Here is a 15,986-nt window from a genome sequence, read left to right on the forward strand (position 1 = left end):
AAAAAAAAAAAAAGACTAACATTACTTCAGGGCTACACAAGAAGAACATCTTATTTGCCAGATACCAACATCATTGGCTAGTTTAAATCCAAGAATAAATAATACATTCTAAAGACATATGACTCTGAGCATGCTTCTCACAATAAACTGAATAATTCTGAAGAACAAAGAGAGTAGAGGAGAGTTTATGATGTAACTTGTTACCTGCAGATGGCAGACTGGCTATAGGCTGGGCCTTCGGTGGCGCTTAGGGCTTGGCCAACTTGAGTCTGTGTCAGGCCAAGGGACAGGCGCCGGATTTTAAAAGCTTTGGCAAATTCTCGGATTTCTTCCAGATTCACCCCATCCACTTCTCCAGTGGCTGTTTGAGGATCTGTTGAAATATTTTTTGAATTGTGTCAGTTCTTCATGTTACGTACGAGTGGGCTAGGCTTACCCCATGTTTCATTGTCAGGCTGTTCATGTTTATTTTTAATTATAGAATACTTCTCCCTTTCGCTTCTTTCCCAAACAGAAACAAGCTTGCCTTGCTAGGTGTGTTATGAAGCATGTTCAGATTGCTAAAATGCTAACTATGCAGCCGTGCTTCCAAGTGGTGGTGAAAGATGTTCAAAGACATATTTCATTGCTGAACTCCCGAGAAAAGGCCAATTCACCTCAGAGCGAGGGAGTGGCTGAGCTCCACACTCGTTTTTGCGTTGCAATATCTCCCCCACTTTCGACAAGTTGTGTTGCCTCTGTCCCCTTCTCATTACATACAGAAGAAAGGCAGCTGTTAATATATTTATTTGCAGTCTATGGGGACTGCTAAACATGAACATAAACTGCTTTTTTTTTTTTTTTTAATTGTCACAATACTTTCCACTTTATCTAAAATTAATGCTAAATAAGGAAATTCATAAACCTTCCTTCCCTTTTCTGCAACAACCAGCTCAAACCACCAGCCAAGCATCCAAACTAACCCAGCAGAGGAACAAGCCCAAACACAAAAAAAAACCTCTTTCATTTAAAAATCATCTTTTAAAGATGCCTCTGTGAGAAGCAGCCTTTCAAGCTTTTCTTTCTGCCTCCCATCAGGTTGATAATCAAGGAGCAGCGTATTTGCAATATCGGCCATTAGGTTTTGGATGGTAATGCTGCACAATTTGTTACTTTTACATTAGCCCCTCAGAAGATAATGCTTATGATGCTGTGAGAATAAATCTGTCCTTCCTCTCCATAGCGGTTTTACTGACACAGAAGCCTTTGTCCCTGAAAGGGCACATAATAAAGCATGTCTACCACAGGAAAGCTCCTTTGGTGCTGGATAACTTGGTCAATTTAGGACTTATCAAGGGAAATGACACAACAGCTGGAGAATGGAACTTTTCCCCCCCCCAAGCTACTGATCCCTGGCTAAATGAAAGCGTTTGCCAAGCTGGAGACAGCATGGGACTGGGATGGTGGAAGATTTCAAAGTGTTGTGCAATCCTGCGTGTAGTGAAGCCATTCTCCCAGCGAGATATCTCTATTGTTCTTCACCTCATTCCTCAGACTTCTTAGGTGAAAAGTTTACAGCACAATAACCTATCAATTTCTGTAAATGCAAGCAGTTGTCCAAGGACAGTGCTAGACTACATTACTATTCTGAACCCTATATTACAGTGGCTTCTGCTAGTGCTGCTATAGCTAAGGGCATGTCAGCAGTACAGTAACAGGGCTTTTATTTTCAGTGGTTTATAAACCTGATGTAAAATTCCCTTATAATGGAAATGTCCTATAAAAAATCTTTTAGTCCAATAATAGAGACAGAGGAAGAAGTTTTTCTGCTATATAAATTCAACCTATATCTATTCAAAGCCTGAGTGAAAGAAGCACATGAAGAAACAGGATTTAAAAAATAGACATCTGTATAACTATGGACCACATGAACTATGTGTACAGGTAAACACACACACATACACAGGCTGGACCTAGTTTTGACGATGCACCATGCTCCTGCTGTCAGTGCTGTGCTTGAGCTCACCTGTACATACATCCATGTACTCAATCAGTGTAAAGTTAGGATACATATTATTTGCTTATTAGTAGTGAGGAGCTATTAGAGAGGCTACACAGATTTGAAAAGTAATTGCCTTTGCGGATGTGAAATATTCCTACTTATCCTATCCACAGTCTACCTAGCATTCCAGTTGGGATTTTCATAGATACAGAGTGGAGATGAACGCTTATCAGCCCTTTGGTTCTCTGAAGAGCAAATGAGACATGTACAGAATATCATAAATTATAATGGCCTCAAAGATTCCCTTGAGTAAATTGCACTAAGATGGTGACTTTCCTCACCGCTTTCCTTCCTTTTAAGGCCTCTGACTAGGGTGGTCAGGGATGTGACAAAGTACAATTCAGATGTTCCCAGAGAACTCTCAAGGTAGCAAACTCTATTGCTGTCACCTGTAACCTTTCTCCCCCTCAAACTCCTGCAAGGAATAACAAGGGAGTTAAGAAAGCTAAGGGGTCATATGCTTGCTCATGGTTATACAGAAATTGTCATGTTCTGCTGAATTCTTCTGGTACAATGCTTAGAAAACTGAGTATCATGAAAAGTCCTTTCCTGCTTGGGGGTCTTGGATGATGGAACAATTAGGCTGAGGTCTCCTTAAAATAAGAAAGAAAGTTATGATGCACTTCAGTAATATGGGAGTAGATATATATGGCATAGCATTTGTTGACAAAAAGGCTTCACTCTTATATAGTGTCTTTAGGAGGAAGAACGTGCTAATGGGTGGACAAAAACACTGAAGCCTTTTATCCATGAACTCTAGGAAAAACAGTGTTTGTATCAAATCAGAACCACTACTACTTCAGGTGTGATTCAAAGCCCTTTGAAATCCATAGAAATAGTCCCTTGAATTCTATCAGCTTCGTGTTACTCATACAGTACTATGAAGCCTTTCCTACTGATATCATATAACAGCACCGGTCTGTTTTACTCTGTTGCCATTAAAATGCCATCAATACATAATCTTGGACCCTGTGGACTAATACATACACATGCATAAATATACACAAATAGATAATGTATTTGTTTTTAATAAGTTCTTAGCTCTCAGAACACTTAAGTGGATAGTTTACTTCACATTTTAGGAAGAGTAGTTGATTGAAGACTGTAAATAAACTGATGCTTTTCAAATTAAGTGGATATCCTAGAGAAGGCTGCACAGTGCTAAGAGGAAAATAAAGAATACCAAACTCATTGAGTGGTTAGGACCTACAGTTTCAGTATTTAGAGTAAATATTCCCAAGGTACATTATGGCTCCATACTCTATTGCTGCTGTGTCTATTAAACTAGCAGGCACTGAACAAAGATGAGAGTTGTCTGGGGCCACTGTATGGGACATATGTATAGCAGAAGAACAAAAAGGAAGGCAGCTAAAATTCCCCCATATGTCCTGGTAAATGGTGAAGGTGGGTGATCAGAGAAGAAGAAAAATATCCACAGGCTCTCCTGTACTGAAAACCATTTTTTTTTCCTTTTGAAGGAAATACTACTCCCACTTTTGAATTCTTTCAAAATTCCACAAGTTTGTTGGTGAATGCAAAGTCTTTGTGATTTTAATAGTGACAGGAAAGAGTTGCTACAGAGAATCAATGAACCCTGAAAGAGAAAGCAAATTTCTGTTGTACAGAATTCTGCCTTGGGAGGGATTACAGGTGATTTCCCAAGTCAGACAGGGGGAGAAAGAGCTGGCAGAGGAAGTCCAAGAGAATGTAAATTGGATGAGAGAGGTGGGACAAAACACTGTTAATGAGAAATAGGCTGGAGCTCATGGGAAAGAGAATAATTTGTTTGTGGGAGGCATTTTAATTTAATAGTAACAGATAACAGTAAAATGAATTTGGAAGGAAGAAAGGACCTTCATGGAGACACAAATCTCCAAGCACGAGGGGAAAACAAACAGCAATTTCCATAAAGAGAATATATGGTAAGAAAGGTAAAGAAATAAGAAGAGGGGTGCCTCTGAGAAGAAAAAAATGAAATGTAAAAAAGGAGGAATGACAATGTAGAATTGAATGAAGAGAAAGCAAAGGAAAGAAAGGATAAAACGACATGAAAAAAAAAACATGCATAGAAAAGGCATGAAGAGTGGAGATGAATCTTGCAGTCATTACTTAGGCAGTCCTTCTTTTAAAATGTCCTTTCTCTGGAAACATAATAGTTTGTCTTAAGAAGAGCTAGCCTTGGTTGCTGGTGAGGAATGATGGAGTGAGGATGAAGGGAGAAGCTATGAAGAATGAAACAGTGCACGGAAAAAAAAAGGACAATAAAATAAAATAAAATAAAATAAAATAAAATATTATGGGACATCACAAGAGGAATAAATCTATAAAATAAATGAAGGGAAGTAGTAAGAGATTAAGGAAATGCACTTTCTTAGAAGTTTGGAAATGTTAAAAAAATGTAATATCATAAAGAAAATATGACTAGAATGAAAACTGAAATGAATAAACACAAAGAACCTGAAACACTGAAGTTACTAAAGACCAATCCTGATCCCTTTAACAAGGGATTTTAATAATTTCACTCATATGACATGACCTCTGGTAGAGAGTGCTACTCTCTCTCAGTAAGTGTGCAGAGCCTTGCCTGAACCAATTATTTAACTACTGAAGTTGCTGTAAGCAACCCAGTTAATAAAATAAGGTAGCTGAATTTGTCTTGAACTTTATTACATTTGGCAACAGCTTCTGGAATATGGTGCATCTCTACTGAGATACTTGACTCTGGAAGGCTGGACTACAGCTTTGGAATGAATGAGAAATTGAAAATAACCATATTCCTGCCTCACAAGTGGTAAAACAGTTAAAGAGATATTCAGGAGGCCACAAGCCTCTTGTTTTCTGTTTCTCCGTTTCTTGCTGCCCATGGGCCTATGGATTTATTTAATGACCACTGACTCATTGCAGGCCTTATCCCACAAAAGACTTTGGACGGACTTTGGCAGGCTCTAGGTTTCAACTGAAGGCTTGTAAAACAAAGCTCTGCTGGCCACTGGGGGTGTTGGGATGCCAAGAAGGTTCTGTCCCATCACGGGCCATGTGCTTGGCATAGAAGTGACCCTACCCTTCAGGGATCTGCACCCAGAAATTGACTGTATTCTACAAGTGGGAAAGTGCCTGCAACAGGGAGGCACTTTCTGTTCACTTGTTTCCCCATGTACAGGCACAGTTGTATGCAAATGGGTTTTTATACTCCTAAAGCAATTTTCAAATTCATGAAGATCAATTAAGACTATTTATCTAAAAAGGTGCTATTATCAACAACAATGAAAAACTGTAAAAAATGCATCTCGCTTTACTTTTCATGTTTTGTTACACAGGCGGTTTGATGTTTTCCTGCTGAAATGACTGTATTTTCCTCTTTCTTGTAGGCTCTTTTCACATTACTAGAAACCAGTGGGTAGCTCTCTTGTTCTCTGGAACATTGGTACTTACTGCTTGGTCACCTCAAGCAGGCTTATGCAAGCAGTGTTAAATCCAGTTTGTGGTTGGCTAAATGTTATCAAGAATATGCTGGATAACTATAAAGGATAACTGTTTTGTTGATCTCTCCCTCGCATTATGCACCCTTTTGGTCTTGAATAACTAGGGACTGGATGAAGCCTGAAAAATAAGTTCCATAACTTTATATTCTTTTGCCATTATAATCACACTTTTTTTACAGGCAATTCCTATAATCACCCTCCCCCTTTGGAATGCTCCTAAGAGCCGAGTCCCAGTGAATTAATTCCCATGGACAACACAGCCCTCCGTCCACTTGTATGAAAAGTATTTTCTTTGTCCTGAGTTCCCCACTTATTGATTTAATCAAGCTGTTGTTCAGTTTTGGGCAAAGGAGAAAAACTCCAACTATCTTCTCTGTTCCATTCATGATCACTGTCAAGGTATTAACTATGGCTAAGTTTGCCTGGCATTTGCCATTATAAGACAAATTTGAGAGCTCAACCACTTCTGAGAATGAGGTAAATAAAATATGTTGTTCTGCCCAGGTTAAAAATAAATAAATAAATAAACCACAAAACTCGATTGTTTTAGAAGCTTCTGTATTCCTGCCATTTGAAGCTGGGCCTTGATAGCTGTCAGGGAGATAACTTTCATGTCTGTAGTAGACTTCTTGCCATCCCAAGTAACAATCTGTTTCTAACAGCCAGGTGAGCTTCCAAAGTTTCTATTTCCTTGGTAGAGATTTGTTACACCTCTGCATGGAGTTTTCTTTATGTTTTTCTCTGTACTGAGAACATTGGAGCCTAAGACTGCAGGAGATGGAGAAGAACGCCTCCTGCTATGGTTGTGGATCTGGCCTGCTTTGGGCCATGAAGACAGTAAAGACAAGGAGACTGACTTGCTTCTCTTCTGGTCATCATTTTCCACACTATTCCAATGACTTTCAGGGAGAGTGGAAGTGGATTTGGACACAGAAGAGGCAAAAAAAAAACAAACAACCCTGAATCTGAAGAAAAAGAAATGAAGGGAAAAAGAGCGGGAATCTGGGTTTGGAGTGGAGGGAAAGAGGGTCTGATGTGCGCAGACAGAAAGTAGGACTCACTAGGGTAGAGGAAAGAAAATCGGGGAAAAGAGAGGCAGTATTAGTGATAAAGCAAGACAGAAGAGGACAGTGATTGCCTGATAAGAATGCTGGTAAAAGGAATACAGAGATGGTCTAGGGACAGAGACCATCTGGAAGCTGGAAGATGACTAAAGTGAGAATAGAAATCGAGGGATGATGGACTGTGGGGGAAAGAACAGCAGTGAGAAAGTTGAGGAAAGAAGTACCGCGGCCAAGGGAATGTAGATTGTGTGAAGAATGGTGTGAGGAAGTAATGGGATTGGAACAGAACAGGTGTTAAAGAAGTCAAGCCTAAGAGGAACAAGTAAAAAAAGTTTATGTTAATTTGTGCACCTCCCTCTCTCCCCTGAACTGATATTCCTGTGCCTTGTATGCCTCTGCCCTCAGCCAAACCCATGAGCACAGCGTGTGCCTTATTCCCTTTTAGAGCAGGACAAACAAGACGATAACACAACCTATCAGCTTCTTCATCCATTCAACCAACAGAAGATCTCATATTTCCAGCTTGGAATATAAGTATTATCTCATCATATGACTGACTCACATTACTATTCTGCTTTTGTAACAACCTTGAAATATATCCAAGCAAAAAATGAAGCTAAAAGAACAACCTTTGAGTTGCACAAATAAACACTAAGAAGTTAAAAATGCTGGGACAACAGTAGCCTGCTGTGCTGGTCTGAGCACCGGGCCATTTTTTTCCACAGACTCCTGCCTTGTCCAGCGCACAAGATGAATTGCGCTTCGTTACAGAGGAACTGATTAAATTATTGCCTTTTAACTTGTTCAGTGTGTGGCCCCAGACCTCTGCTAAAGCTATTCACCAAAGACATAGTTATTCATTTCCTCTTGAGCTTTTCTATTTTTTGAAATCTTAATTTATTTTCTTATGTTTCTGTAAGATGAGGGTCTTCCCCTTCTCATTCACAGACGAGTGGACAGATATTAAGGCAAAGGCATTTTTGGCTACCCAGTCAAGGTCAAGTAGAAGATGATTTTTTAGACTGTGGCTTTAAATGGTGCTTTATACAGTTCCACAGTAAAAGTGCACTTTGAATTGTGAGTGCCACATTCTTCTGTAAATTAAAGTCCAGAGTCTCAAGCTGGATATTGAGGCAACACTTGTGAAAAATCTGTTGTATGTGACTTGTCTGCCATTGCACCGTAATTATGTTGCAGACAGAGCTGGAGCTCCACAGCTCTCTGCTGCCAGAAGCAAGACCAACCCTCACCCTTCTACAAGTCCCTACCTCAGATGTCACACAAACTGGGCAACAGTTTAGTGAACCAGGTAGGGAACAAACCCTGGGACAGTGTCCTCCCATATTACATGACTCCTCCATTGAACAATGATGCAAAGAATGAAGGATGAGGAAAAAAAAATAGTGATTCTGTGATTTTAATCACAACACATTTGGTTATTACAAAATACATGTTATAAGGGGAGTTAGATATAGTTGGACTAAGTACTCTTTTCCTGGCATCTCCTAAACTTCAAGTGATTTAGCTTGTAAAGTTAAAAGGTCTTCTTCCAGGTTGCTTTTATTGTGTGGAGTGCTAATCCACATGGGGAAATTCACTGGAATAACTTTTTGGGGTAGAGTACCCCTCAACAGTTATTGTAGAATATATTTTTTTATAACAGTGTCTGCAAGGCAAGCTATTCTGGACCAGCAATTGAGAAGAACCTTATTCTGCACCAGCTATTTTAGTCAATTTTCCCACATAGGTAAAGGGTAACTATGAATTTTTAATGTGAAGCATCTTATTCAACTTCTTTCCAGAAGCTTGTCTACATGAGAAAATGTACTGACAGAACAATAGCAGTATATTTCACTGTAATTATATCTATATCTATACATTTTATGTACTTACAGCTACCCATGTAGTTGTGTTTATTTCTGAATAAAAGTATTCACATTGGGAATTATACTAGCATAATTTTACCACTATAGCTCTGCTAGTAATTTTCCCATGTAAACAATCTCTGAAGTAATCCAATCAAGATTTTTTTTTTTTTTTTTAAACAAAACATCTTTTCCAAGCCCTCCACAAGCTAGCATCAGTCATATATTTTCCATTACCAACACGATGTGAGCTACACTGTTTACTCGAAGTATGCACACAGTGTATCTTTGAACAAGGTCATCCAATACAGTTAGATTTTTGCAGATGTGCAAAAACTGTTAATACTTCTTATGCGTACTTCCAGCCTATTGTTCTTGCTATGTGAAGACCAAAGTTAATGCTAATTAGGTAACAGTGAAGACTCTGAAATGTGTGAATTAGAAGAAAGGGCTGGCCAGGAAGTTAGCTGTTACAATCCCAACCACGAAACTCAGTTATTTTACTGCAGCATGCTGCTCTCTCCTCTCCCACATCTTACAGTTCTTGGTTGCTTAAATTGTACAAGCTTTTCCTGGCAAGAAAGGTCTCTTGTTCTAGATTTGTGCAGTGCTACATTTTGTAAAACAGTTTGCTACAATAACTAAGCAAACAAACAATAAAGAAAAAGCAACTTAAGCAGAAGTAAGAGACTCTGCCCACCAAATATTAAGCAATATAATTACACTGACTGATTCAAAAAATTCTAATTTCAGAAAAACATAAACTACGTTTGAGTTTTAAGAATTGCTCAGTGTTGACAAAGTCAATTAACAGCTGCTGCCATTTTAATGAGCATTTTTAGCATTGCTTGCAATTTCTCAAGGCATGTTTACCTTAAGCCCCATCCATCACAGCACTTAGGAGTTCTTATTGGTAAGAGTCACTCTAGTTAGCAATATACAATCTAATATATGGAAAAAAAAAAAAAAAGGAAGGAAAGCAGATCAGGAAACTCAGCAGTAAGGAGGACAAACAGGGGGGAGAAGTAAGGAGAGACAGGGAGCAATACTTACTGCTGACTAATTGGCCAACACTCAAAGCTGAAGAGGAGGAGGATGAGGAGGAAGAAGAGGAAGCCTGACGCACTGGGCTTTGAGACATAGATGCTTGACTGTGAGCCAAATGCAGGAGATTGGATTGTGAGGCTGCTTGTCCCACTTGCGTCTGGGAGGGCTGATGGAGCTAAATGTTAAAATGTAAAAATAGGTATTTAGAAAATGAAGCAGTAATAGAAAACTTTCAATGCACCATCTCACCCATCTATTTCCAGGGAACAAATCCCCTAAGAACATTAAATACCACAGACTTGGTTCAGATGACAGTGTTACAGTAGGAACAATTTGAACTCCCTTGCATTCTGACTTTCCATTTTTTTCCCAGTTTAAGCAGATAGTTAATCTAATTAGCAGCTAAATACTTGTTTGAAATGGATGATGAGAGATCTATGACATTCTCAGCAGCATTCTGATTTAATAAATACATGTCCTTACCTGTTTTCTGACTCAAGAAGTCAGACTTTTATTCCCTACATGGATTCTCATATAAATCAGCATTGTTTCAAAGGGATCCTTTCATACTGCAGGACCAGGGCCAAGAAGAGTGGGAATGGGGAAGAGAAGATAAGGTGGGGGGAGATCCCTTTCCTACAGAAAGGAATAATTTGTTGTATGACATTGGATCTAGCAAGCAAACTAAAATTGAAATCTTACTTCTCAAATGATAAATTGTCCTTTCTTAAAACACACAGTGAAACTTCTGAACCCCATTCGCATCAGGACTTTGTCAAGTAAGACATATCTAAACAGTCTAGCAAGTTCTGTAGATGCAAATGACACGCTGTGATATATTCATCTGGCTTTAGAAATGTTTGTTTACACATTTTACAGTACTGTAGTCTTTGGTCCTTCACTAGAGGAAAACAAAGAACCATTAATCCCTTCAGCCTAAAATAAACTTTCATATGGGATTGAAAACTAAGATTCTCTGCTACTGATTTTTACATAAAACTTCCAGCAAATTCAAAGGGTAGACTGTACAGAATTAAGGTACATGATAGTGTTGTAGTTTAACCTGGCTGGCAGCACAGCACCACGCAGCCATTTGCTCACTCCCCACTCCCAGTGGGATGGTGGAGAGAATCAGAAAAAAAAAAAAAAAAAAGTAAAAGCTCATGGGTTGAGAAAAAGACAGTTTAGTAGGACAGAAAAGGAAGAGAAATAATAATAATAATAATAATAATAATAATAATGATAATAGTAATAGCAATAAGATGTACAAAACAAGTGATGTATGATGCAATTGCTCACCACCTGCTGACCGATGCCCAGCCTGTCCCCAAGCAGTGGTCTCCTCTACCCCGACCAGCCCCACCATATTATATGTTCAGCATGACATCATACGGTACGGGACATCCCTTTGGCCAGTTTGGGTCAGCTGTCCTGGGTTTGTCCCCTCCCAGCTCCTGCTGCACCCCGAGCCTGCCCACTGGCAGGACAGAGCGAGAAGCTGAAAAGTCCTTGGCTTAGTGTAAGCACTCCTCTGCAACAACTAAAACATCAGCGTGTTATCAGCATTATTCTCATACTAAATCCAAAACACAGCACCATACCAGCTTCTAGAAGGAAAATTAACTCTATCTTAGCTAAAACCAGGACAGACAGACTTACAGTTTTATGTTGGCCTTTAGTCATCCAGTACAGCTCTTTCATAGCCTACTAACATAGTAACATAGTCCTGAGGCACTCAGGTGACTGGTACTTAATATACCTTTATTTTATATCAATCCTTGATACTGATCAAAAAAGATTGACAAAACATACTAAAAGGCTTCACTTTTAAGTGATACCCATTATTTATATTCTCAGAAAGGGGGAAAGATACGGGCCTGCTTAGCCTTGCTCAAAGTCAGTTATTTAAGATCATTTCTTGAATTCTAAGGAATATGAGGTTTTCTCTTTTGATATTTAACTGAATCAGTGACTTCAGAAAAGGAGCTGAATTCATTAGTAATACTAAAATTATATACAATATGCTCTCAGAACACATAGAAATGACTGATGCTAAGTAGACAACAAATTGTATGGCACAGTAGATAAAGGCATCTAATCACATTCAAGATGAACGGAATACATATGAACAATTTTAATGACATTATTCCTGTTATGAGTCTGCTTAAGAATGGAAAAAACACAACTCTTTTTTTTTTTTTTTTTACCACATTGAACAATGTAACACAAAATGAAGCCAGAAACCTTGAGTTAACCTTTAATAACAATGAAAATTATTTATCTGTCCATGTTTAGTCTATTCTGACTTCTCTATGGATTCATAAGTAAAAACATTTTATTATCTTGAGGAGCTTTTCTTTTCTAACAAGTTTTAAAAGAGAAAACTGGCACTGTATCAAAGGGATAACAGTTGAGAAACCGATTGAAAGACTTACAGGTTTTAGACTCATGCAAGCATTGGGCATCTGTGAAAAAAAATCGCTAAGCACTGGATTTTATCTACAGAGCACTTCCAACCCAGAACGTCTACTTTTGTACTATCTTCTTTTAGGGAAGGAGCCTACTAGAAAGGCTGGCCTCCTCTGAATGCTTCAGAAGAGGATGGCCCATCCATTACACATGCAGAACTCCAGGCTGGAGCCTTTAGAAATCAGACTGGGAAAGAGAATTTGGGCTCTGGTCTGTTGTCAAAGGGATTCTCTGGCAAAACTAAAGATTTCTGTCTAGGTGAAGGAAGAAAAATACTGTATTTAGATGAGTTAGATGCTTCCACACTGGCTGGAATAGTCTTAGAGATGTTAGTGTTTATCTGCGAGGATGGAGGAACAAATGTGGTGGCTATTTTTAAAAAGAAAGATCTGCAAAATTATAGTCCAGTCAACTAAACTTCAACCCCTGGAAAAGTACTGAAGAAAACAATCAAACAATTTGCAAGCACCTGAAAGAAAACAAGGTAGTAACAGACAACATGGATTGTTAGGAACAAACTGTGTCAAACCAATCTGATCTCCCTGTAAGACAGGGTAATTGGCCTTGTGGACAGGGAAAAAGCAGCAGGTGGTTTGCCTTTACAAGTCTCTTGACACTCCCTTGTGTGACATTCTTTATAACCTAGGGAAACATAGTTTAGATGAAACTGCTGCAGAATGAATGCAAAAGTAGTTGGAAATCAGACCTGACAGGATGGTTATCTATCTGCTGAAATAGACGTGTGCAGGGATGGTGCTTCACAGAAGCAGAAACAGGAAAGACTATTCAATATTTTCCTAATGACCTGGATGATGAAGAGGATATGTTTACTAAATTTACCCATTGATGCCATGCTGGGAGGGACTTTTGGTAGGCTGAAATATAGGTTTAGAATTCATAATGATCATGTCAGTTTGAATGTGCCACCAAGAACAGCGGTGTTGCAAAAGCCAAGAAAGGCAACTCCCATAGTGAACTGTGTGAGCAATAGTGATGTCTGTAATGCATGTGAAGAATCTTCTTTTCTACTAATCACTGGAATGGCCTCTGTAAAGGCAGCACTGTGTCCATAGCTGGATGCCACACTTGAGAAAAAAAAATGGACTCCCAAAGGTCTGGGAGTTATCTGAAGCTTATGAAGATGCCTAGAAGGAACTGGTCATGTTTAATCTAAAGAAAGGAAGTGCAACGCTCTGGAAGATTCAAATTAGATGGTGGGAAAAGCTTTCTAACATGGCAGTGAAGCACTGGCATAAATTACTGGGGGAACTGACAAGGTTCATATGAGAGTACTTAGCAGCAAGTTAGACAAATACAGGAACAGCTGCTCCACCTGGGAACAGCAGAGGTGACTGGATAATCTCTTGAACTATAACTTTCCAGCCTTATTTTTTTTATGATTCTGTGTCATTTTCTACCCATATTTCTCAGGTAGAAATACATGGTCATGTAAGAGACATAGCACATGCAACACGTCCAGGCCACAATACACATATAGTACCTGAAAGTTCAACTGCTGAGGATGAACACAGTAAAATGAATGTTTCCAGAAAGCACCAAAATGAGTGGACATTCTCCAGTTTGCACTCACAAAGTAAGCATACAACCACCATATAGCAAATGCACAGTACGGTTCTTAAGTCTGGAAAATGTTTGATTCTCTTGACAAATTTGCACATTGCATTTGCAAATGCATTTGTGAAATAACTGGGATCCGAAGAACCTTGGCAGTTTCTTTTGTTAAACCTCTACGAATCTTTGGATGAATGTATGAAATTGTCAGAATTTTAGCTGGACAAATATTCTATGGAGAGTAAAGTCTGGATGAACACTGAGTGACCTTAGGTGCAACAGCAATTGTTGGTTTCTAACTCAATGCTTATGAGGGAAAAGGGAACAATGGGGTTGGAAAAGCTGAAGAGTCACCTTAAAGCCTGATCAGGGACTAAGGAAGGATTCTATCTTCAACACCCTACATAATTTTCAGCAAACCCCCTGTTTTACAGATGTGATGGTTAAGCTGTAAATGTCCCGCTTAAAGAACAATGATAGTTATCTATGACATGAAATTGCATTAAAATACTCTCTCTCTTTTCATCTACTATAATTTCCATTCCAGAAATAGCCTTAAGGAGAGGCGACGATTAGATTATGAATTAGATTCCAGATGACAGAATCAATTCAAACTTGCAATAGCTGACTTTTCCCAATTTTGGACACGTACATATGATATGAATTATATTTATGACTGTTGTGCATTTTCCATCCAAAGACAGAAGAAGGCACAGAAATTACAGAAGCAGTTGCTGTAAGTGCCATTCTGTGTAGGTGGATATAGTAGACATGCCGAGAATGATGACTGTATGCAACACTGATCAGTATCTGGCAGGAATATATGTATGCACACTACAGCTAGAGGAATAGGATGAATATGAGAAACATAAAGTGCAGCATAATACTTTATAAGAATAAGCTGGAAAATGCAGAGGGCCTGATTCTTATCTCCTTTACATCAGTTTTACATTCTGCTGTCAACAGTGAAGGTGGTATTGCTTGATAATGGTAAAGAAAAATGAATTAGGTCTGTAAGACTGAATTTTATTCTTAAGTTATGTATGTAGTATATTCCCGCTTCTGGGATGGTTAACTGGAACCTTATATTTAGGTCCACTCATGAGATCAGGGGTATTATTCCCTGCATCCAGGAAGTTACAGGATAGTGACAGGGAAACAAGGAATTTTACATAAGATCAGGAAAGGCAAAAAGGCCAAGTGGAAATAAAGAAAAAACTTTTGAGAGTTGCCCTGTATCATAACTGCTACTGGTTTTACAGAGTCTGGACAAAAAAAAAACAGGGCAAATTATGGCCCTAATGGAAGTTGCCTTGGGATGTCAGGGAATCTCCACCACTGGAGGTTCTTGAGAACAGGTTAAACAAACATTTGTCAAGAGCGATACAGGGACAGTTGATCCTGCCTATGGGGAGGAGATGGACTGCATGACCTCTTCGGGACCTCTCCGCTCCTATTTTTCTATAATTCAGTGAAAAGGAAATCTGAGAGACAAGGAAACACAATAAATTAGAGTAGACAGAGGTGAAAAAGACAAGTATAACAAAAAAGGCAGAAGAGATGAAACTAGTGGGAGTAGCACAAAGAGCAAGAAATATATTTTGAACAATCCCCTTTATGATACAAATAAAAATTCAATGTATTTCTGATGTCAGCTAGTTCTTCCTGGGAAATACAGATATTAGCTCTAATAAAGATTGTCCATGGAAGATTTTGATGTAAAAATACTTCCCAAATACTTTGAAATGACACCTTAATGCCTTGCAGAAGTAGCAGTTTAAGTTTTTCATGCTTTGATTTTTCCTGTAAGCTGAGCTCTCTGATCAGTCTACATTTCCTAAAATGTTCCACGTGCTTTTTTATTATTATTTGAGAAAGAGTTGTGGTGTACCATACCCTTTTGTTTGATTCAAGAGCACCATGGCAGAGGAAATCTGTCTTCAAACCTACTCATACTGCATGACCAGACATGGGCTTCAAAAATGTTTTCTTAAATCTTCTAGCAAGTTAAAAGAAGAAGTTATTACACATATCCCCACACTTCAAGCTAAATTGTTTTCACAGCAGTTCTGCCAGAATGTTTCCATTGGGGCCCAAATACCATATCTCATCACCCTTTTAGCTTACTCAACTAAATTAAAGTAAATATGTGAATATGAAAACTATTTGATGCTTAATGAGCATTTTCTCCCTTAGAATAGGATAATATAATATAAAGGACCTCTATACACATTGCTTAGACTGACAGAATAGATACATTTGGAAACTAGCATAAGAAAGCTCTTTGGGTCCACACAGGCTGTGCACATGCTCAGCTCTGAATGAAGACAAAAGGAAAGAAGTCCTGGTGTGGTGTGGACACAACTGGGGAAGCGCTTTGGCAGCATCTGACTAGGATTTCCATTTGAAGCCTTACTGTGGGATCAAAGTATGCGCTGTAATTGCG

General features: G+C 38.8%; 1 protein-coding gene across 1 annotated transcript in view; it reads right to left on the reverse strand.

Moving 5' to 3' along the window:
* Nucleotides 1-315: 315 nt before the first annotated feature.
* POU6F2 (POU class 6 homeobox 2) overlaps nt 316-15,986 on the reverse strand; it is a 312,953-nt gene continuing 297,282 nt past the window's right edge. The window contains 3 exon segments of the mRNA XM_032182165.1: nt 316-373; nt 9,506-9,658; nt 9,660-9,674. Of these exon segments, the coding sequence (XP_032038056.1) occupies nt 9,527-9,658; nt 9,660-9,674 (147 nt within the window). The 3' untranslated portion in view covers nt 316-373; nt 9,506-9,526.

The sequence above is a fragment of the Aythya fuligula genome, chromosome 2 (genome assembly GCF_009819795.1).
Source record: "Aythya fuligula isolate bAytFul2 chromosome 2, bAytFul2.pri, whole genome shotgun sequence".
In the NCBI taxonomy this organism is placed as follows: domain Eukaryota; kingdom Metazoa; phylum Chordata; class Aves; order Anseriformes; family Anatidae; genus Aythya; species Aythya fuligula.